This window comes from Vidua macroura, chromosome 7 (genome assembly GCF_024509145.1).
Source record: "Vidua macroura isolate BioBank_ID:100142 chromosome 7, ASM2450914v1, whole genome shotgun sequence".
Classification (NCBI taxonomy): domain Eukaryota; kingdom Metazoa; phylum Chordata; class Aves; order Passeriformes; family Viduidae; genus Vidua; species Vidua macroura.
The window spans coordinates 16,703,681-16,725,986 of record NC_071577.1 but is presented as its reverse complement, the minus strand read 5'-3'; the positions used below and the strand labels follow the sequence as shown (position 1 = coordinate 16,725,986).

The 22,306-nt window shown below is 40.3% G+C and overlaps 1 protein-coding gene across 1 annotated transcript in view; it reads left to right on the top strand.

The window, feature by feature from the left end:
• ITPRID2 (ITPR interacting domain containing 2) overlaps positions 1-21,407 on the top strand; it is a 40,374-nt gene extending 18,967 nt beyond the window's left edge. The window contains exons 11-19 of the mRNA XM_053982274.1: positions 3,674-3,762; positions 6,839-8,065; positions 10,684-10,764; positions 11,133-11,260; positions 12,269-12,419; positions 13,686-13,751; positions 14,415-14,795; positions 19,652-19,776; positions 20,171-21,407. Of these exons, the coding sequence (XP_053838249.1) occupies positions 3,674-3,762; positions 6,839-8,065; positions 10,684-10,764; positions 11,133-11,260; positions 12,269-12,419; positions 13,686-13,751; positions 14,415-14,795; positions 19,652-19,762 (2,234 nt within the window). The 3' untranslated portion in view covers positions 19,763-19,776; positions 20,171-21,407. The remainder of the gene's footprint in view (positions 1-3,673; positions 3,763-6,838; positions 8,066-10,683; positions 10,765-11,132; positions 11,261-12,268; positions 12,420-13,685; positions 13,752-14,414; positions 14,796-19,651; positions 19,777-20,170) is intronic.
• Positions 21,408-22,306: the final 899 nt, after the last annotated feature.

Genomic DNA, 22,306 nt, shown 5'->3' with positions numbered 1-22,306 from the left:
TCATGAATGTCTGGTGTTGGCATCAACATGGCTGCGTGAAATTTTGATTAGCCACAGACCTGTCTCTTTTAAGGCTCCTACACCGATAGTCAAAAGTGGTTATTGGTTTTGCAAATTTAATCCTTGAAAGGGAACAAAGCACATCATCAGCACTTCCTGTCCTTAATATATTATTGTATTTATAGCTTTCTGTGGGTGCAGCTCCACAAGAGATTGGAGATGGGGGAGTGAGAAGAAAACATCTGGAACAGATTTAGTATTTGTGGGAGTCTGTGCTTATCTGTCCAGATGCAAGGAGATCCCCAGGGACTCAGAGAGTTTTTGCAGCAGGGCTTCCTATTGGGCTGGTTTTGTTAGTGCTGGGGTGCATGGTGTGATCAGTATGCAAAGAAGGGACAGCTGATGTTTAATCCCATAATGAAATACCTCATAGTTAAGTTGGGAATGTTAATTTAATTATTATCTTATAAAATACAAAGTGCATTGGAACTTTTCCAGCAGTGCAGGTACAAGAAACAAATATTAAAACTTTATGGACAGTTTCCACGTATTTCTTCTCCTCTTCTTTGTGAGCAGTTGAATGACTCAGAAGAGGTGAGACTGACACTGGTAGCTCATTATTACGTTACAATAGATGAACTAATAATTTCCCTGACAGGGATGCTCTGATGAATCTGGTCTCAGGTTTTGTAAATCACAGACTTGTTTCTTCATCATGTGTTCTTTGTTTTGAACATTTTCAGTTTATTTAGTTAATTTATCAATGCACACTTTTTTTGGACACATATTCATACCTAAATATACTTTGACTTTTTTTTAATATAGTTTAAAACAACAATCTAAGAAGCATTTTAATTTGTGCTCTGTTAAACTGGGATGGGAGTTTGATTGTTCCTGTTGGTTTTGTTTGTTGTACTGGTTCCTTCTTCCACACTTTCGTTGTTATTCTGCCCCTGGCCTCCTCCCAGTAGTTCAGAGGATTTCCTCTGTGTAGTGTTGACAGTAGCTTTGAGTGGCAGAGTCAGTGTTGTGCAGTGGTAGCTTTTTGCAGAAGGTACAGTTGCCTTGCTGGGGTTACACAGGGAAGGGATGATCCCAGGCTGGCCCCTATAAACCAATCTTTGGTGCTGAATTTTCTGCACTTGAGATGAAGAGAGGGGAGCCATATCTCATCGCAAACTCCTTGTCTTAAGATTCTCCTTTGCCAGGAGGCTGTTTAGTCAAGAGTCAAATGTAACTCTGTGGCTTTTTTTGAAGTGTTTTCCTATTTTACCCTTGTTTGCTTGAATCTGAGAGATATCCAGGTGCTCTAGAATAGGCTACGTAGCTGGATCAGTATTGTCAAGAGGGTGGATACCATTATGTATCTGTATATCCCAGTGTACTAGTTGGTATTTCCAGTCTTTACAGAACCAAACCTTGTCATTTCACTACTGATTCAGTAGAGCTCTTTATAAATTTTGACTGCATTACATCATAGTGGTGTTGTGGAGAACTCTAAGAACTTGTGAAAGACAAGGGTAAGGTGTGGTAGCAGATGACTACTCAGAAAATGTGTTTTCTGATTTGCTTTAAAATGTTAAAAAAATCCTAGCAGCTCTCTAGCACAGAAGGCAAGGGATAACTGTATAAGGGGGATGTCTCCTTAGTTTGAACCAAGGCAGTATGAATCTATTCATACTGTGCCCATCACTTGCCATGGATAAATGAGGCCAGTGTGAATGACTGCTCTGGGCTGATCCCTTGCCTGGTGGTATGTGACCTGTAAGGCTGTCAAAGCATGTTCATAATTAACCAGTGCTATAGAAAATTATCTGAAAGACTGATTTTAACTTTAGTACTGTGTCTTTGAGAAGCCCAAGAACTGATTTGAGAAAACATATAGATGTAATTTCCCTTTCTGTAGCTGAAAAGGAAATACTGACTGAGAAGGAAGCAAAAGGGGCAGGTCAGTATTCTGTTGAACAGTAATGAAGTTCATGCATGTGAAAACAGATGCCAGCACATGCACTGGTGAATTGCTTTATATGAACTAATGGGGATCTCTTCCCTAAGAGAGGCTAAGGCTTTCACCAGTAGTGTTTTTTTCCTCTTAAATTAAAATTCACCAGATAAGAAAAGAGACAGAGGAGGCCAAAGTGTTTGGCAACAAACTTAGGTAGCTATTCACCTTGAAGAAGGGTAACAGCTTTCCCCCAGCTTCAGCTGTAGTGACAAGCTGTTCATGGCATGGTCTTTCAGCTGTACTAATCGAATTGGGCAGTTAATAAGATCCAGTTCTCAGGGAAGTAATTTCCATTGTCTTTACTGGGAGTTGGGTGGGGATGTCTGTCTTGAGGTAGAAAAGTTGTTTGTCATCGCAGGATATTGTGGCTACCATGATAACACAGCAGCAGCACAATTTGAAAGGCACTCCCTAAAAGCTGTGTGACATCACTGATATAGAAGCTAAGTGGGCAGTTTGCCTCTACTGGTGTTCACAGGCCGTGCAGGCTTTTACTTATTTCCGTGTTAGTAAAATGTTTATCAAAATTAATACTAAAAAAAATCAGTTGTGAATATCCAGCAGTTTTCATAATGCATGCCAATGCATTGAGCTATGAGCTGGGATTAATTATTCTATGACATTTAACTGTGGCAAAACTCTGCATTCAGGAAGATAGCAGCAAGTTCTTGCCTAAGGCTCGAGAGGAGAAGGTGGCAGGGGTCTGGGGCTACAGGCCACTGTAGTTACTTCCCATCTCCAAGATTTTATACTTCTGCTGAGATCTAAAGGTGGGGTAAGGTTGTTGCCCACCTCAAGCTGAGTAAAATGTTCCTGGTGCCATAAGGTAAACGGTGCACTTGGTGGGTGCTTCCTGTGCCCAGTCAGGAACGATATACATGCAATAGTGTGCTGCAGAGCTTGCTGAGATCTCCCTGCAAAGCTGCTTAGTGAGTGCAGTGCTTGCACCACAGGAAATCACTCCTGGGAAGCAGTTAGGGGTTTAGAGCCTTTTTAGGCTATTTTAATGCTTACCTAATGAGAGTAGAAGGGAACAAGCAGGAGGATCTTATCTCTTGTGTATAAAATGAGCACTGGGAATGGGCTTTGGCAGATTGCCCATTCCTGTGTAAGGGATGTTCTGCATTTCTCTGCTAGCCCAGTGGAGGACCCTCTCCAGCAGTTGGCAGAGTCCTCCACATGGCCCTGTCTGCCCATGTGATGCTGTCCCTTTGGGTCGGTGGGATGATGGAGGCTGGTAGGAGACCAGTGATCTTCAGTATCTCCCATGATCAGGAGAGGTGTCAAATCTGTACTTTGCAACACAAAAGCAACTCTTCCACTGCCTGTGTGTGAATTAATCAGTGATGCGGTTTTGTGAAAGGAAAACTCCAACAGTGGCAATATCTGCAGAGGTTTTTTACTACAGCACAGGAAGGAAAAATGTAAAAAATGGTTTCTCTTCCACTGCTGCTTGAAGTTTCACAAGTAGGGCTTTGGGTGAGAGACATTTTGCTTGAAACAAACAAGTTGTTTCTCTGTTTTGTTCAAAGTGGAATCTGAAAAGCAATTGTATTATCCACTTAATGTTACTTTGCTGTAAAGGGAAAGCTTGTATTGAATGTGATTGGTCTTGAAAGGCTGTGATTTGTAAAGCAATTACAGTTGGGGTTTGGTTGTTTTAAACAGATCAGCTGTTAAGGACAGCGAGTCAGCACTCTGACAGCAGTGGCTTCGCAGAGGACTCTACAGATTGTTCTCCATTCAATCAGCTTCAGGTAAGGTTCTCATCCTGTGGTTGAAATACTCCTGATAAGTATGAAACAGCAGGGGAGGGTAGGAGGGATGTTGGTGTTTGACTGCTACTGTGACTGTCAGTCTAGATCCTATAAAATCGTCATTTTCAGAGCTGGACATGCCTAGTCCCTGTGTTCAAATTTGAAAGCCTTTCTGGTAGGTTAATGGTAAACTTGGGACAGGAATAAGCTCTAAATTGAGTATGTTCTGTTTGCTGTTACTGGTATATCTTTTCTCACTGTCAATTCCTCTCAATAGTGGGTAGAGATTAAGGTCTTGAAAGATTATAGCTATTCTGCTGGTAGTTTCATTTTTTTCTAATTTTTGCCTTCCCACTTTCCATGTTCTGCTCTCCCCCACCCCCTGCATATTTTTCTTTTTTCTTTTTTTTTTAATTAACAACTGACAGAAAATGGAAACAATTTGATACTAGCTTTACTGTGAAGATAGACTAATTTTAGTTGATCTTGACCTTCCATGGTCTTTCTTGTTCCAGTTTCTTTGATCTTAGTCCCAGAAATTTTTATGATGCTGACCAGAGACCTCATGTCTTAGGGAAAGCTGTTGTTCCAGCCTGGTGTTTAGGCGTCTGCTCAATACACATGCTTGCACAGCATTGTGTCTGATATTTTGGAGAGCTGTTCTCCTGGTTCTCCTAAAACATTCACACAGTAATAGCCATGATTTGATTGGCCTGTCATTCAGACAGAGAAAAACCTTGAGTTGGATCCTGTTCTCAAGGCCAGCTATTCCTGGGACCTAGACCACAGCCCAAAGGAATAGATGGGATTCTGGGTACCTCCAGCAATTTCATTTCTATTGCTTGTATCTACTGAACTGTTTCTTATGCTACCATATGTTTCTTCTCCCTTGTGGCACACCAAGCATTTTAAAAGCTGTTGGGCAGTTACTAGGAAGAGTTTTTTTCACCCTCTCAATCCATCAGTGTTGCTTTTTCATTTTGGTACTGGAATTCTGGGTTTTCTGATTTAGTAGTTCTTCAACTGAGTACCAAAATAAAAGCCAAGGCAGCGTTAGTCTTTGTCTCCCTTAAACATCAGCTTAATGCTTTCCAAGAGCAAGAAAGGGAGTAATAATGAATAAAGGGAAAAATGATCCTGAGTCCCTGCAAAGAGCATAAGGATCTGACATAATTGTTTAGCTCTCTGCAGAGCTGTGAATGCACCGAAGTTGACAGGCATGTTAGAAGGTGACTTAGAGGAGAATTGGTCACTCCTAAACTTTATGTTGGTTGCAACCTGATTAAGAGCCCACTTAAGAGCATACTCAACAGTATGTTGCAGCTAAGTACCCTTTCACTGGAATATTGCTGGAGTTTATCTGTGTTGGCTGTAAAGGGAAGATATTTTTCTGCTTTCTGTTATGCTGTTTTGAAAAGGTATATTGAGGCTGCATGAGGTTTGTGCCATGGCATTGCTAGGCTCGCCACCTTCACTCCTTAATTCAGACCAAGTGCTGAGCTGAATTCAGAAAATATGGATGAATGATGCAGCTAGGGGAAATGAGAACTTGGCAGCTGGAGAAGAGAACCTGTGAAAAGATGAAGGGGATACAGAGGAGTATATGTTGTTTCTTAAAAGTATGGTAATTTAGTGCCATCTACTGTCAAATTATTGACTCTAGCATCCATAGGCTTCCTCTGAAGCTCAGGAGAGAACTCAAAATTTGAACCATATTGCCTTTCATCTCTGACTTCCAAAATTAAGATTTCCGAGGGAGATTTTGACATTGAGATAGGGTATTTTGCGAGGGGGAGTTCATGTTACCAAAGAAGCCAGAATTCTCAATCCAAGTTCTTATGCTTTACTCATAATTGAACAACGTGATGGAGGATTAGGGCACAGATAGACACACATGTAGCCCACATGATTTCACCTAAACATTATAATCTTTTGCTCATTTAGTACCTTTAACTTGAAAATCATCTGGACCTCCACATTCTTTCACAATAATTTGTGGCTGTGTCAGTGAGTGCCATGTTAGGTATGTACTTGTGAAGGTGACATTCATGGCTGAAATCTTCTAGATGGTTGGAGAAGGAACTATTGCCTGACAAACATCATAAGTAATCTCTTTAGAAGGAACTAATAATGAATATCCTAATGACAGCAAGAACTGCAGAAAGCAGAGATAGGAAAATTTCTAGTTCATGCATCAACTATGGTAAATTTCCAAGAGTGTACTTTATACCACATACTCATAGGGAAATGTCTTGTGCACTTGTAAATACAGCAGTCAGTCAGGCCAGCTTCAAGAATATGCTTTACAATGAATAGATCTCTTCTTTTTTCCTTTCTCTTAGATGCTTTTCCTGCCATTTGTTATCTATTAAATTAGCAACTCCTTCATTTATGTGCTCTGGTTTAAACTGTGATTTAGAATGAAAAGGGGAAGTATCGGGAGAAAAGAAGGAAGGGCTAATAGTACCGGATGTGGTCTTCAACTGAGATTTACATCCTAATGTGATATTCTCAGTCTTCAACAATTCTTTATTTAAACAGGCTTAGTTTATGGGCAGATTGGCTTTCCCATTCTTGGTGTTGTCCTGTAACACAGTTTCACTACAGTCTGCAGTTCTCCTCACTTCTCTGTATACATTTCCTAATTCTACCCTTCATTTCACTGTTGTGAACTTTCATAAATGGGAAATGCTTTGTACCATGACCCAGCTATCTGTTTGTCATCACTACCTAAAATACTAGCATTGTATTCTTCTAGCTCTTACTCTTTTGCCACTTCTAATCTTCTTGCAATATTGAATTTATTGTCAAATCAAAGGAATATGTGAAGACTTTTCTCTTTAGGAAAATAAAAACCTCCTTTTTGTGCCATACTTCATTGTACTCCTAATGTATCTGATACTATGGTTTCTTTGTTCTCCTTCACCATTTTTCTTGCACACTAAGTGCATTATTCTTTCTGCTCCCCACCCCAATGCCCAATGAAGGTATTCTTGGACTCTGGGCCTGACTCCTGAGAAGGCAGTAGTCGAGTCTCCAGTACGTTCACTCCTTTGCTGTCTTATGTCTTTCCTAGGTTCAGGAGTCTTTGCAGGGCATGGGAAGCAGTGCTGACAGCTGTGACAGTGAAACAACTGTGACATCGCACAGTGAGGAACAGAAGACACCGATAGCCAAGGAACTGCCCTGTTTCGATAAGTTTGAGGAGGAGGAGGAGGAAGATGAGGAGGAGGAGGAGGATTATGATGATGATGAAGAGGATATTGTCTCTCAAGTAGAGAGACGAAAGGTAGGGGCATCTTCTGATAGCAGAAGGAGTGAAGACAGAAAACTTAGTGACTGTAAAACTGAACAAAATCAAGGACAAGAAAGCAAATCATCTCATATATCAGAGACAGTCCAAGGAGAGGTCAGCTCTAAAGAGGAAGACATTTCCAGTGTGCAAAAAGAATCAGACCTGCTGGAGGAAGGCAGTGTGTTTGAGTTTCCTCAGTATCACACACACCATATCCTCAAGTCGATGCAGTCTCTGGAAGGTGATGGCTCCTCCACATCATCTGTGGACAGAGTTCAGGTTGCCTTGCAAAGAGCTGAGATGAGGATCATCAACTCACCTGACTCCAAGGCCAGGTGCACTCTGCTTAAGTCAAAAGATCTTCTGAGGAAGCAGCGACTCTGGTTTGCTGAATCGGGCTATCCTCTAAGGCGGTCTCAGTCTCTCCCAACTGCATTGCTGAACCCAGTGAAAGTGGTGTCCTCTGTGAATGTTCAGTTAACTCCAGGAAAAGAGACTCTCTGCAGTCCTCCTTCTTTCACCTACAAGTACACACAAATGGAGGAGGACAAGGAAGCAACATCTGAGAATGACAGAAGTGAGGATGAGGCAGCCTCCAGCCATCCTGTGTGCAAGTCCACACTGTTTATTGCGCCTTCATCCTCCAAGAAAGAGGTGCCCCAGGCTGGGCCCAGCAGGCTGTCTGAGGATCTCAGTCCCACCAGGGTACAGAGCTGCCCCCTGCACACGCCAGCAGCCATGTCCCGCTCCACGTGCTCCCTCCATTCCCTCCCCAGCGAGTGGCAGGACAGGCCGCTGTGCGAGCACATGAGGACGCTCAGCACCCACAGTGTCCCAAGCATCTCTGGCTCTTCCTTCAGTGCCATGCTTTCCCCCTTCAGCTGTCCCTTCTTTCCAAGGCATGGAGTTCCTCATCGTCCTCCTGCCATGAACCCACCCTCCACTGTGGAGATGCAGCTACGCAGGGTCCTACATGACATCAGAAACTCTCTCCAGAACCTCTCGCAGGTAAGAGGAAGCTCCTGGACAAAGGGGCTCCTTATTTTATCCTTACCAAACTAAGATGATAACTTGAATATTCCTTTGTATAGTTCAACTGCCTAGGAAAAATCAAGATATTTCGCTCAAGTCTGATTAGCTACTGCTTTAGGAGCTTCTGTTTAAACAGGCAAGTTTAAAGTGTTCAAAGATGGGAGTTTTAGGTTAGATATTAGGAAAAAGTTTTTCACCCAGAGGGTGGTTGGGCACTGGAACAGGCTCCCCATGGAAGTCACAGCACCAAGCCTGGTGGAGTTCAAGAAGAATTTGGGCAATGCTCTCAGGCACATGGTGTTACTCTTGGGGCTGTCCTGTGCAGGGCCAGGAGCTGGACTTTGATGACCCTTGTGGGTCCTTTCCATATTCTGTGATTCTAGGATCATCTTTTCAATGCTTCACTTTTTTTTGCATTTAATATTTTCTAGTTGCAGTTGACCCAGACTGATTTTTTTCCAGTATTTTTTATTTTTTAGCTTTTATGAACATTCTTGGATGGAAGGGAGGAACAGTGTACTCTTTATCAGCTCTTATTTTATTTTAAGATGGGAATCATTAGCTTTAGATTTAAAAATGCATATTTATAGAATCACAGAATGGTCTGGTCAATCCTTTTATTTATCTTCTCTTTGACATACTTCTCATCCAGCTGTTAAAAATGTATTTTTTTTTCCTTACAAGTCACAAAGCTTCAATAATTATGTCAGTGATTGATCTCTGTGTATTTCTGTGCTGTTTCATGCCAGTCATTTTCACTTGTAACTCTAGAGCTAGCCAACATGTTCTTGATACTATCAGTCTTTTATTAAAAATTGATTTTGTCAGAGCATGTGAAGTTTTGTCCATCTTATCACTCAGAGAAGAAAAGCCTGAGAATGCAAGCGCATAAATTTTACCGATTTCTGCCACACCTTCTGCTCCTCCTGTCCTAATTGCCAGCTGTTCCTCCTCTGCCATCCTGGTTCTGCTGTTTTCTTAGGTAGTGATCCAACTTAGGATCCTGCAAGCTCCTGCAGGACGCTATGTGGGCAAAGCAGTTACAGACTCTGTTCATTTATGTGTGAATATGTGAATGCTATCAGTTGTAGACCTAAAATTTCTGTGCATTTAACCCAAGGGCAAACATGCACCTGCCTGCACCATATTGCAGGTGGGAGGCTGTAGTGGGCTTTTTTGGGCCCCTGTTATTTTATTGACTTTGCCACTTGTCAGAAGTTAGAGGTGAGTCCAGTCTTCTTTTGGTTCTATTAGCTGGCCCTGCTTCTCAGAACAAGATTTGGTACTGTGACCAGCTCTGCAGCAGGAGGCTGTGGTCACCTGTGTTTTAAGTCACCCATTGCTCAAGGTGGTGTTCATGGTGTGCCTGGGAGAAAGTGTTTGCAGAACTTAACGTTCTCTAGAGAATTCTCCCAAGTGTACCAATTGCAGCCTTGATCTGTGTAAGGTGCTCAGTACTTCTACCACACATCCCATGCTAACTAAACCTGCTGAAAAAGAAATCTCTGTATTACATCCAGTACTCAAGCTGGTTCAGTCAAAAAAAAAAAAAAAAAAAAAGGGCATTGGAGGGGATAATAATATTTAGCCCACTTGTTCTTCTTCAAGCATATTTTGTCTAAATTAGTTTCATTTTGGGGGCTTGGTCCTTCTCACAGCAGAGATTGGTTTCCTACAGTAGAGATCGAGTTTGGCACATAGCATACTCAATGGCTAAAGAAAATGTTGAGATGTTTAAATATATGATTCTGATTTTAAGAGAGAATAAGGAGGAGTAGATAAGTTGCTGATAGAACAGGGAACAGAGAAAGCTGGCAGAGGAAAGATAAACCCATCCCCTTGATGTGATCATGTTGGAGCAAAACTTCTCTATATGAATGAACATGCTTCAGATTTTCCATGGCATATCAATAGTCCTTTGAATTCTTTCAAAATTATATTGGACAAGCTGTCTTTCATGTTTGAGAAGGTAAATGTTTTTGCTGTTTCCACTGTTCTTTGTTGTGCTGTGTCTCTACATGTAACAAACCCCTGGATTTTATCTATTTGCTCCATGTGTGTTGCAGCATGCAAATAGAAATTCTTCAGCAATCTTGTTTTCATGAGAGATCATTAGCAAGCTGGGGTCTTTGGGTGTAGGCAACATAGTGAGATTGAAAACCAAAATGAACAAAAATTCCCCAAACTAAGAACTGAAGAAAATCCCATGACACATTTGACTACAATCATGATTTCAAAATGGGACACAGTTTAATTTACTCGGTTTTGGAATTGTTCTTTTTATCATTGAGACTACTAAGTTTTCAAGCATAAAATGCTTTGTGCAGAAAAAGTTAGTTTTTATTTCTACTCAGTGTGTTAGACAGGATTCATTTGGCTTTTCACCAGCAGCACACTTTCGTTGCTGAGCTTTGTTGCACATGTGTCAGTTAAGAAGTGGTGCTGCCATTTTGTAAGGTTGCCTATTTGCAGCACAGTATTTCCATGGATTGCAGAAATCTCAATGCCAGAAAGGTTGTGTTTAAACAGTGGCTGCTTTTGGAGTGTCTGTGCATTTGATTTCCCATCTCAAATTGTTTGTTTCTTCCCACCAGTACCCAGTGATGAGGGGTCAGGATCTTTCAGCTGCCACTGGTTACACTACTCAGAGATCATCCATTCTACCTCTCTATGAAGTAAGTGACCCTGTTTACGGAGTGGTGCTCAGTCAAAATAAAATACAGAAAACATCCTAAATGTGTCACAGATTGTGTTAACTTTGGGCTGTTCCTTGTCTTCGTTCTCAAGAGAGAGCTTCCTGCAAATAATGTAATTAAAAAGTAATTAATCTAAATACTCTTTCATGTGTTTGCTTGTATGATACAGCTGAAAGCGCTGTTTTTTGAGTAATCATGATGGCACAACATGCAGCTTCCATCATATGCTGAAGTTGCTGAGGTGCTGTTAACTCAAAGGGCTCATCTGGGCAAATGTGCTTACAGGATCCAAACTTACTTTAATTTGTTTTCCCATGTAACTCAGTATTATATTTTTATTTCCCCAGAATACTTTCCAGGAGCTACAAGTGGTGAGGAGAAATCTAAATTTATTCAGAACCCAAATGATGGATTTGGAATTGACTATGTTGCGTCAACAGACCACAGTTTATCAGCACATGACAGAGGAGGAAAGGTATAATGACCTTTTTTAAAAAACAAAAAAAGAGAAAAGACTCTGGCGTATCAGAAAATGTTACTGCCCTTGAAATCAGCAAGAAATCTATTAGTTTCAGTTTGAGCAGGGTTGGAGATGAGTTTTTTGCCAAAATCTTATTTACTCTTTTCTTTATACATCTTAATTCTAGAGTTTTTTACTCTTTGTTTCTTCCAATCCCTATTTCTTACTAATGATTTTTTTTTTCTGCATCCTTTCTCCAAAGTGATTCTACAGCTGCAGATTTTAAGGATTGTTATCATAAGATACTTGAACATAGGATATTGCAGGGGAAAAAAATCTTAAAGATTTTATTTTAGATCACACCCATCTTTGTAGATGTAAATAAAGAATGAACACTGTAGCATTCAGATGCTTTTCCATCTTTCAGTGGCTACTCAGCAGGCTACAGATGGCATTCATATTCTGGCTCCGTGTGGTTGTGCTCGCCAGGAGTTGCAGTAGCAGCAGATCTGGAACAATTTTTGAAACTGATAATATATTTAGTTTAGTTGAATCAACTCTTGGCTTATCACTTTAAAAGTAAACATGTTTGAAATCAGTTGGCTGCCTTAGACTGCGGCTTCCTGGCCAAAACGTAGCTGTGAGTGCTGGGGAATCTATAACCATGCAGGAGAAGTAGCATGTGATTACTGCATTACTCTGTGCTGCTTGTTATTATCAGTTTTAAATTGCATTTGATTAGATATATGTAGAAATACTGATTTTTTTCTGCATTTAAAGCTAAAATTTTTGGAGAAGGTTCTGTGGTACACTATGTTGTTTTATTTTTTCTATGGACTGACACATATTTTCTATAAATGGAAAAAGACTTCTGTGCCATGTAGGCATTCAGCTAACATTTCTGTGTTCTGCTTTGAATTCCCTTGTATGAAGTCCTTTACTTGTGGCACTGTCCTGCTCAGTCACCTCTGTGAGCTGAGTGCAGTGAATGCCTTTGTCCTTTTTGTGATGGCCTTGCCGTAGATTCGAAGCTGATCAGCTGCAGAGCCTGAGGAAGTCTGTCCGCATGGAGCTACAGGAGTTGGAGATGCAGTTGGAAGAACGTCTGCTTGCCTTGGAAGACCAGCTCAGAAGCCTGCACATGTCTTCACCTTACAGACCTCAGGCACACATAGTAAGTATTAGTTTTGCAATAACATTATGTTTTTTCTCAATGTAATGCTCATCACAGAATTGTAGAATAGTTTGGGTTGGAAGGGACCTTTTAAAGATCATCTAGCCAACCCTCCTGCAATGAGCAGGGACAAATAATAACTGTTATAACTCTTGGAGTGGGATGGAATCTAATGATGCCATGTGTATTATTGGGGTCATATTGTCTCATTTTCAGTCAGTATTTCACCTTGGGGAAAAGGTGTGTGACTTTCTTGGTCAATATATATCAATACATACCTCGTGGGATTTTAGGGCTGAGAAAGGCAGACCTCTTCTGTCAGTGCTTTCTTCTTTTTCCTCTTCATGACCCTGAATTTTCACAGTTTTGGTAGCTGAGGTTCATGTCTAAAATCCTTGGAGCATGGTGATGGGTTTTCTCTTGAGAGATGAGGGCAGAGAGCCGAGACATTCACAGTGTTTCTCTCCCAAGAAACAGAGTGTGCTTTCTCTCTAGCTCTGCCAGTCAGTGGGAACAAAAACAAAAAAAACCCCGACAACAACAACAACAAAAAAACCCCCAACCAAAACAAAAAAAACCACACCAAAAAAACCCACACAGAAAAACCCAAACCAAAAATGGGGAAAATCCCATTGTCATGAGGTTTTTCCTCCATTGCCTTTTGTAGCTCCTTCAGATGAATGCATGGCTCCCTGACAAACAGTGGGGGAAGCTCTGCTCCCACAAACACTCCCCAAAAGCACAAGAATGGGGATAAAAGGCATTTGTCTGTGTTTATTGATGGCATGGCAATATACTTACTCTTATTTTTCACTCAGCAAAAGACTGTTCCTCTCTTTTTGTGCTGCAGTTCTGTCATCAGCCAAACAAAAGAAGCACAGACAAAAAATATCATATGTTTTTCCTGGGTTTCATTTCCCTTTCTTATCCAACCCTCTTCTGTAGAAGCAGCACAGGCCACATCTTCCTCTTCAGTATTTTGTCATGGGGAAAAAAATTGAAACCCAAGAACAGGAAAATATGGTATTACTGTGATCTCAAGCCAAATTTGCGTTCTTTGAACCATAAAAATAACTTTTTATTTGTAAATCCTTTTATAGAAGAGGGCCAGCTTTAAAAATGACTGAAATTAACTTTCTCCAACCAGCTCCGCTTCCCGTTTCCAACTTTCTGGTTTTACAGAAAGTTGTCTGAGATGCAGCATGTTTATATACTAGCTTCTGAAAGCTCTAAGAAAGTCCTAAGTGCATTAACTTAATTTTTCAGGGTATGTATGGAAGCAGAAGTGCTGATAATCTGTCATGTCCTTCTCCATTGAACGTCATTGAACCAGTAAGTAATTGTTTACTCTGTGTTTTGCTGATGAAAAGAGCCGGGAAGGCTTTTCTTTAAAATAGGTTGTAGGAGATTAATTTGACAGATAATTTTAGAAATACTTTCTCCCTTAAATAGCTTTGTTGAAAACAGCTTCAATTTTCCTTAAGTAGATTTAACTATAGGTGTAAGTGGCTGTAGAGTCTTGTTAGTTTTTAAGAGGAATATTTAGAAGTGAGATATTTTTTCATTTAGTTGATACAAATGGTGGTACTACTGCATGAATTTTCTAGGGAAAATTATTTTTTATATTTCTATGCATTTTCTGCTACTGAAAATAAGTAGTTCAAAAACTGCAGAACGGAAAGAACAAATAAATGAAAATCAAGCCCTTACGTGTGTGTCTGTCAATGGCTCTGGCAAGATGTATACATGTTGCAAAAGTTGGTGGCTTGGCGAAGAGCCACAATTTTTATTTATGTTGGCTTTAAAAAGGCACATTCCTTTTCATGATCCTCTTTGTTGCAGTCATAAAGGCAAAAGATATATTTATTTTATAGCTGTATTTGTTGCATGGAGGGAATGAGTAAGTGATTAAATAAGTAGCAAGAAAACATAGTTATGTCTGTATGTGACTTTTTTGTGTGCATATTTGGGACTGTTTCTTTTCTGAATCCTTAGGTCTCTGAGCTTATTCGAGAGCAGTCATTTCTGAAATCTGAACTGGGTTTAGGACTGGGAGAGCTTGGACTGGAAACTCTCCCAGCAGAGGGAACAGAGTCTGTATTCTCCCATGGAAACTCGGATTCCTCTTCAGTGTGCTCTGGTCACACAGGTAGAAAAGCTAAGAGTCAAAGCAAGAAGTTATACCGAGCCTCTGTTGCCTTAACACCAACTCCCCCTCTGAGAGCAGGCACTGGACAGCCAGTGGAAAGCTCTGAGGAGTTTGCAGACTCCAAGCCAGAGGTGGAGCACAAACTTGAAAAAATCCCTCTCATGCCTTCAGTTGATGAAATCCACAAAGCAGTGGAGCAGGAGGAGCTGCAACAAGTCATACGGGAGGTGAGGAAAGAGGGGCTGAGATCTGGGATGTTTGAACTGAGTTTTCTGAAACCTAAAGACAAGGCTGGCTGTAACTCCTGCCCACTGAGGTTTTTCTCTTCCCTCTCCAGCCAAGGTTCCATACTGTTCCTGTGCTGTGTCTGAAAGCTCAGAACATGTCACTAGGTGTTGGAGCCACAGCTCTATTTATGTGCAAAGCAGTGGATATTTTTTTCAGTGGTAGTGGTTAGCATGTAAATTAATAGCTAAGTATGGCTGGGAAAGAACTTGCTGTCTCTACTACTTGGTTAAGCAGCAGTATTTCAGATTCCCAAGTGAAAATTTCTGTCATGTTTGTTTGTTAAAATGCCAAACTGGAGTTCATTGAGTGGTGAAATAATGTTACTGAAACAATGCTGTAGTAAATGCTAAGCATACTTTCCAGTCCCTCTACCCCAACCACTAAGGACTATAGGAATGTAAGTGAAACAAGCTGAAGGCAGGTGGGAAGTTATTTCAGAGTTTGACTGATTTTGGACCAATTGTATTGGACTAGTTTTATTGACAGTCAATGAAAGTGAGAAGTGCTTGGTTATTTTTCCTGTGGGCCAAGTTAAGAAACACAACTAAAACTGTGTTTTGTTAGTGGCATGACAGAAAAGCTCTCTGGCAAGTAATATAAATGGGGAAAGGAAGCCAAAGAAACTACTTGTTCTGAAAAGAAATGCCTGTGGAAAAGTGGAGCAAACTTTGCTCTGAATACAGAAATGGGCATTGAGAACATGTGGATTTTATTCCCTCTTCTTCACAAGAGAAGGACCACTTAGTTTATCCCTTGAAGCTTTTGTATGGCTCTGCCATAGACCATTAAAGACTAGGTAAGATGTCATACTTAGAAATGTACAACAGGCCAGGCTGTAATGCCATGGTGCCTTCCAGGTCTGCATGTGTTGAGGCTGTGGATAATTGGAACCAGCTTTACTTTAGCTTTGTCTGTGAAATGGATGAGACGCATGCCACTCATCAGAAGAGTGGCACGTGAGATATTTAGCACACCTTGCACTGTGCTTCTGATTCTGCAGTGAAGCCAGGATGTGGCCTTCGTGTCCAGGCTGTCTGTAAAAATCCATGTGTGAGGGCAGTGGTGTCATGGTGGAGGGTGGCTAAAGGAGAAGCTTAGGAAGGAGAGCTGTAATTCAAAAGTACTGCAAAAGCAGCAGAGACAAAAAAAAAAAAGTGACCTGAAGTCAAAGGACAGAATTATTTCAGTCAATATTTTTTCAGAGGTTAGCCTCTATGAAAGTTCCTCTTCAGCTTCATTAGTTGATAGCAAATAAAGATGTGTACTCTTTGCACAGAGATTGTTATTTGGTTTGTGTGGCACTGAGGACATTGTAATGCTGAAAGAATCCACGCTGAACTGAGAGGCTACTATTCAAAGATGAGTAGTCAGCAAACAACTGAGCTTGAGTCACTTTGTGAGTATTTGAGCACACAGAGAGATTGTCCCTCAGTTTAACTTCATTGGCAGTAGGTTTTGGATCAACTCAAGATTCTCAGCATGAGGAGTTTTGCAGGTCAGAGTGGAGATGCGTTGGCTCAAAGCACTTGGTAGATTTTGCAGACCCAGAACTTACTATTAAACACATATCAGGAGAATCTTTATTATTTCATAAGAATTAAAACAGAGCATAAATTGAAATAATGCCTTGCTGAAATAGCCCTGTTGTTAGCAAAAGAATTCCAGTTTCATTGTCAAAAGAAAGAAATCTGGTAGGATGCATTCTTGATGTATGCACTCACAAATATTAAACCCCTGCTTATTCCTCCCATTCTCTGTAGCTGTGTGACCTTGTGCTGGGGAGAGAGAAGCCAGGCAGTGGGTGTGATATGCCTGGGTGGGCTGTAATGCGTGTGAACTTTGACCTGTAACTATTTGTTCCATGAAAAAACCCATGGTGTTAACTTTTGGCATTAATGGACTAACTCCCTCGGAAAAACATTCAGCAACATGAAGTGTTAAAATAGCAAACAGTAGCTCTCTTGATGAAATACAGCCTTGCTTCCACAGGATTATCACATGAAGTACTTACTGCTTGACTTGTGTACGTCACAGGGTCACTAGGAGGGCTACCAGGCCCTCTCACTCTGCTCCAGTTTAAAAGATGTGTGCTAGTTTAAAGATCTTTCTGCTTAAGAGCAATGGAAGTTTTGATTTTGTTAACAGTTCTTCATTATAAATGACACGTAATGAAGTTGCACTTTAAGGAAATGTATGATTTTCATGTCATCATCTGATTTAAGAGGCTGTAATGAGTCTTAATGGGACAGAGATGGTCTGGCAGAAAATCATCCCTTTTCCATTCAAATCCATGTTAGCTCAACATCCCTCAAAATGTCTGTAGGTTGCTCATGTGTGCAGGTGTTGGGTTCCTCATCTTATTATCTTGAGCATAAAATCTCACCAGCTGCTGCCACGAAGAAGTGGCACGGGAAAAAAACAGAGTAGGAAGGAATTATTTTAATTACAGAAAATTTACTTCAAGATCAGAAGCATAAGCACTGTGAAAAACCTTGTCCCCATTTTTCATTGGTCAGTAAAGAACACCAATCTCCAGATTTGCCACAAGTGGTGCACTTCACTCTCAATCAGTTCTTTATTTAGCAGCAACATAATATTGCAGTAATGGTAATTCTTTTCTAGGAAGAAAAGGTCGTTGGTTTACTGTTGTAAAAATGAGTGTGATACTGTGTTTTCAATGCACTATTGAGTATTGGTGTTGTATCAACGTAGTAAATATAGCATAAATAAGTGGCTCTCATTTTTCAAATGATAATTTTTCATTCACTTGCTAAAAGTAAATTGACAGAACATTCATTGACTGCTTTTCTGTCTTCTGTACAGAGGAAGCCTTAGCAGTGGGCTGTGCCCTCTGCAGAGCAAATAGAAGGTGCACTTTGCTCTAAATTATTTATAATGAAAAAGGCAAATATTGGCCATTGGTCACGACACACGCGTGGTACTGAGTCACTGCAGGAGTCAGTGCTGTGCTCACCACACAGGAGTGACCTTGCTGAGTCTGGAGGGGGAGGAAGCAGAGGCTGTGGAAAGAGGCAGTGGAGGGTGGCCTTGTTGTCGTCCGGACAGGAAGGTGAGAAGCAGAGGGCTCAAATAATCAAGGTCAAGCCAGAAGCTGTTGGGAGAGCTGAGAATAGAACAGGAGCTGCTTTGCTTCCAGTCTCTACTTTGTTACAAGACTGTCTGTCATACTAGATCATTTACTTGCTAATTTGGGAAGCTTTTATGAGCTTTTTTTTTGGAAAGTGAACTTTATTTTTGTCCGTCTGTTGAGAGAAGGGTACAAAATGACTGTTCTATAGCATGCTCACAGATCCACCCCATGAGATACTGAAGAAGAAAGGTGGAGAGAGCACTGGGGGCTCTCTTATGCCTGCTGGACAGTTGGAGTGCTGTGTGCAGGTTTCCCTGGGCCTACATTTCTAAATCCCAAAGCCCTTACTATGCTGACAGTGGTTCTAAAGCTTTGTACATCAGTGTGTGCATCAGCACAGACATCTCTGGGCTTTCAGCTGTTGGTGAAACAGGCTCTGTTACACAATGGCTTTTCTTTTGTCTGTTAATCAGCAAACAACCCAACTGGAAACCTGTTTCCCAATAATATTATAGTCTCTGAATTTCTGCTTGATGCAAAGTAGTAATGAAATGAGGAACTTTGCCACAGTAATGGTTTAGGGATTGAATTGCCTGCCAAAGAGAACAAGGGATAAATAACCTGCTGCTAATGCTGCTGCCACCCTTCTGACGTTGTTGCTTAATCCTTTTGACGCACCAGGAAAGGGGAGACTAACATGAAAAAGAAAAATGTATTGCTTAACTGGGATGCTGAGTGCTTCTGTGTGACCTTGGGCCAGGCTCTGGCTCTTACCCCCCTGCACCTTCTCACAGTTGTCCTCCTGTCTTTGGAACTGTATCTGACTTGTCCCTCCTGAAGACCAATCAAAAAAATAAGTTGGTGCCAAAGATTTCTTGTACTTGCAAGAAGCCCATATTGCTGTTCTTTGTCATTCCCTGCTCTTTTCCAGCATAATATGCTCTTGTAGATCTGTGTTTTGCCTCCTTTTCTTCTTCATTTTCTTTACTGTAGCAATCAGTGCTCTGTTCTTTTTTTTGTTGTAGCCTCAGCCACACTCACATGCCTGCTACTAGAAACTCCTAGGTGTGTTTTATATAAAACTTAATGGGTAAATGCTTTGTCACAATCCTCTGAAAAATAGCCTTCACTGGCATAGATTAAACCCCAGTGGCCCATTGATGATGTGAGCAACTGCTGAAATTCTTTGTCTTTCCTGCTGAAAGTATGCAATTAAGATTTGTCTCCTTTTGAATTATTTGAAAACCACAGCTTATGTTCATGGACTTGGACCTGTTCTACTGTGTAATACATTAGTGGAGGAGATCAATCCTGCCTTCCTTTTCAAGAGAATAACAGCTTGTCAAAAAATGGTGCATTTGGGAGGCTTTTGATATATACATCCTAAAATGTTTTTCTTCAGAACTTTGCATAGTTGAAATGTATTCTTTTCTTAGCATAAAACCAGGTATCTTAAGTGTAAAACATAAATATATTTACCATCTGGAAATACAGAACTAGTTTGGTTTTCATTTATAAAATTAGCAAGAACTTCAGAATTACTTGCAGTTATTTTTTCATTCTAATGTTTTTTCCAGTCACAGTTTTGAAAGTTGAATTTTAGTGGTGTATGTTAGTAGTGTCAAACATATCTGCAATATCATTTCATTTTATCCATTGTTTATATAAATTGCTGACCTTTAAACTTTGGCTAATCCCTTTCAGATCAAGGAATCTATTGTTGGTGAAATAAGAAGAGAAATAGTAAGTGGATTGTTAGCAGCTGTATCACCCCAAAGCAGATCTGCAACTGCAAAACAAGATACACAGCCATGAAACTGGTACTACAGGTAATCTTTGGGGATCTGCAAGAACCAGATTTTATTTTTATTTTCATTGTGTTAAATATCGTTGCTAACTTATTCCTTGCTTTGTTTGCATTTTCTCCTTGAAACATAAGTGATCAAATTTGAAGTTTATTAAATACAGAAAACACTGATAATCCTGGATAGATTTGGAAAGTAGCTGGCTTGTAGTTTGGCCCATTCTACTATCAGCTTTCATAGAGTCATCCTTGATGTTTAGTTTCAGTGTGCTCTGTGATGATGTGAATGCATCATGCAAGAGGATTTCTGCAGTTTGCCTGCCTTAGATATGAATAGTATCAAAATACATACTTAAACATAAAAAACAGACTTCCAAAAGTCTAATTTAGGTTTTCATCTTACTTTTTTTTTCTCTAAGGTTGGATGTAGTCGGAAGTGCAATGGGATTCTGCTTTGGGCAGCACCCACTGGTGAAAATGCCGAGTTGGTTTTGCTTCAGGAAGTGTTAAAGCTGCTGAGATGGGCTACTGTGTTTGGCGCTTGGTTCTCTGATGTGGACCTTTCCTTGAGTTCATCTGTAAGGACTTAGACACTTTAACATTACTTTCCTTAAAGCATCAGCAAAATTATGTCACTCTGAAAGGTTTTGTATTTATTTGTATGTCCCTGATGTAAATTTTTATGTAGCTAATTTCTTTGTCCAATGATGCATCATGAAACTTGAAGATTTCCAGATGTAACCAATTTATAAATAACACATACACATTCAGCCTAGCTTTTTTTTAAAAAAAAATAGAAAAAAACCCACAACAACCCCTCCCAAAACACTGACCTCTATGAGGTATTTATTGTGCAATAACTGATCCACTTTAAGAGCTTGAAATGACCAATAATGGTTTCCACTGCTGTTACTTAGTGCCACTTCAAAAGAAACAATCCTGTTACACAAATTGCTGTTAATTCTTGAGGCGGTTACTATTAGCAGAGTGGTTAGAATGACATGAGGTTACTCTTAAAACTACTTAAAGTTCTGACACTGAAAGCCTTATCTTTGTGTAGAAGACAACTTTTAACTAATTTTATCTGCTTCCTTGCTGTTTGCTTATCCCTTTATAGGAAAGTGCCTTATTTAAGCACTGGGATGTTTTTTTTTGGTGTTGACTACTCACAGTCATACCAAGAGAAGTTCTGCTTCATATTAACCAAAATGCAATAAAAATGCTGTCTTCTGAAAGCAATTAGGATTTTCAACTTGGAATGCATGAATGACCTTGCTTATATTATGGGGAAAATGGAAAAAATCTCTTTTCCTTCTCCATCCTTCACAAAGTGTATTTTCAGTCAGCCTGGTGAATATCCAATTGTTCCAATGGAGAAAATTGGAAGTCATTGGAGTTTTTATGTGGTCAAATAGACATTTAGTGGATATGTAATATCCCTTTTGGCTGTGCTTGAACTCTCTTTACTCCTTTGCCTTTTCCATCTACTAAAACTCTTCACACTATGTCAAGGTCTTTAATCAAAACTAGTTTCAAATATTACAATATTATTTGAAAAAGTTTATAAAATTTTAAATTGTGTTAGGAAGACACACAAGGGCTGATTTCTTTAAAAAAGTGTATATTAAACCAATAAAATATTTATTTTGCCTATAATTTGTGTCAGTGTTTTGTATTGTGCATGGTTTACTCTTAAGCAAAATAAGATAGATTTGATCAAACAGTACACAGAATTGGGAATGGCAGGAAAGCTCGGGACTTGGCTTTTGAAAAAGCTTTCAGATACTCAGGGACCCTGAAATGTGAGAGCAGTGTTAGCACTTAAAACCGCTGTCTTAAAGTTATTGGCTTCTGTTGCTGGTCCAAGAAGTTGATGAGGTGACCTCTCATCAGAGTTCATCCCTGTAAGTAGAGGCAGGGTTTTCTTGAAAACCTTATTCTGCACGTTGAAAAGCTGAAACACAAACTCTGACACGTGGCAATCCATACAAGGTGGTAAGTTGCAGTAGATTTCTGCCTTGCTTTACAGCTTGCATAAGCACGCAGCTCCATTCCAGAACACCACAGGAGATCAGCCAGCCAGACCCACGTGTCCGCAACCTTCCTTTGCAAATGCAGAAACCCAAAACCTACTCAACCTGCTCCCCTTGTCCCCCAGCCAGATCAATTAGCACACTTGACCACTTACATAGGTCCTGTGCCTTTGAGCTGCTCAAAGCAGCTTTCCAAGAAAGGTGACAGCTGCAGCTCTCAGGGAGTGATGGAGGAAAGCACTTCAGGAGCTGGTGGCAGTTGAACAGGAGCTGCCAGCAGCATCTTCCATGGAGATAGCAGTCTGACTTTCTGATACTCCACCAAGAGAAGTCACTTGCTGGTAATGTCCCAGAGTATCTGAGGTACTTCATCTTGTAGCTTGTAAGAACATTTGATCTCAGCAGTGCAAATCCTAGTGTTTAATATATCCTGAGAAATGAAAAGTACTGCCAAATTTTCATCCAACTGATGGAAGTCAGATTTCTGAGGTTTTGCCATAATTTAAAATAAAGACATTTCAA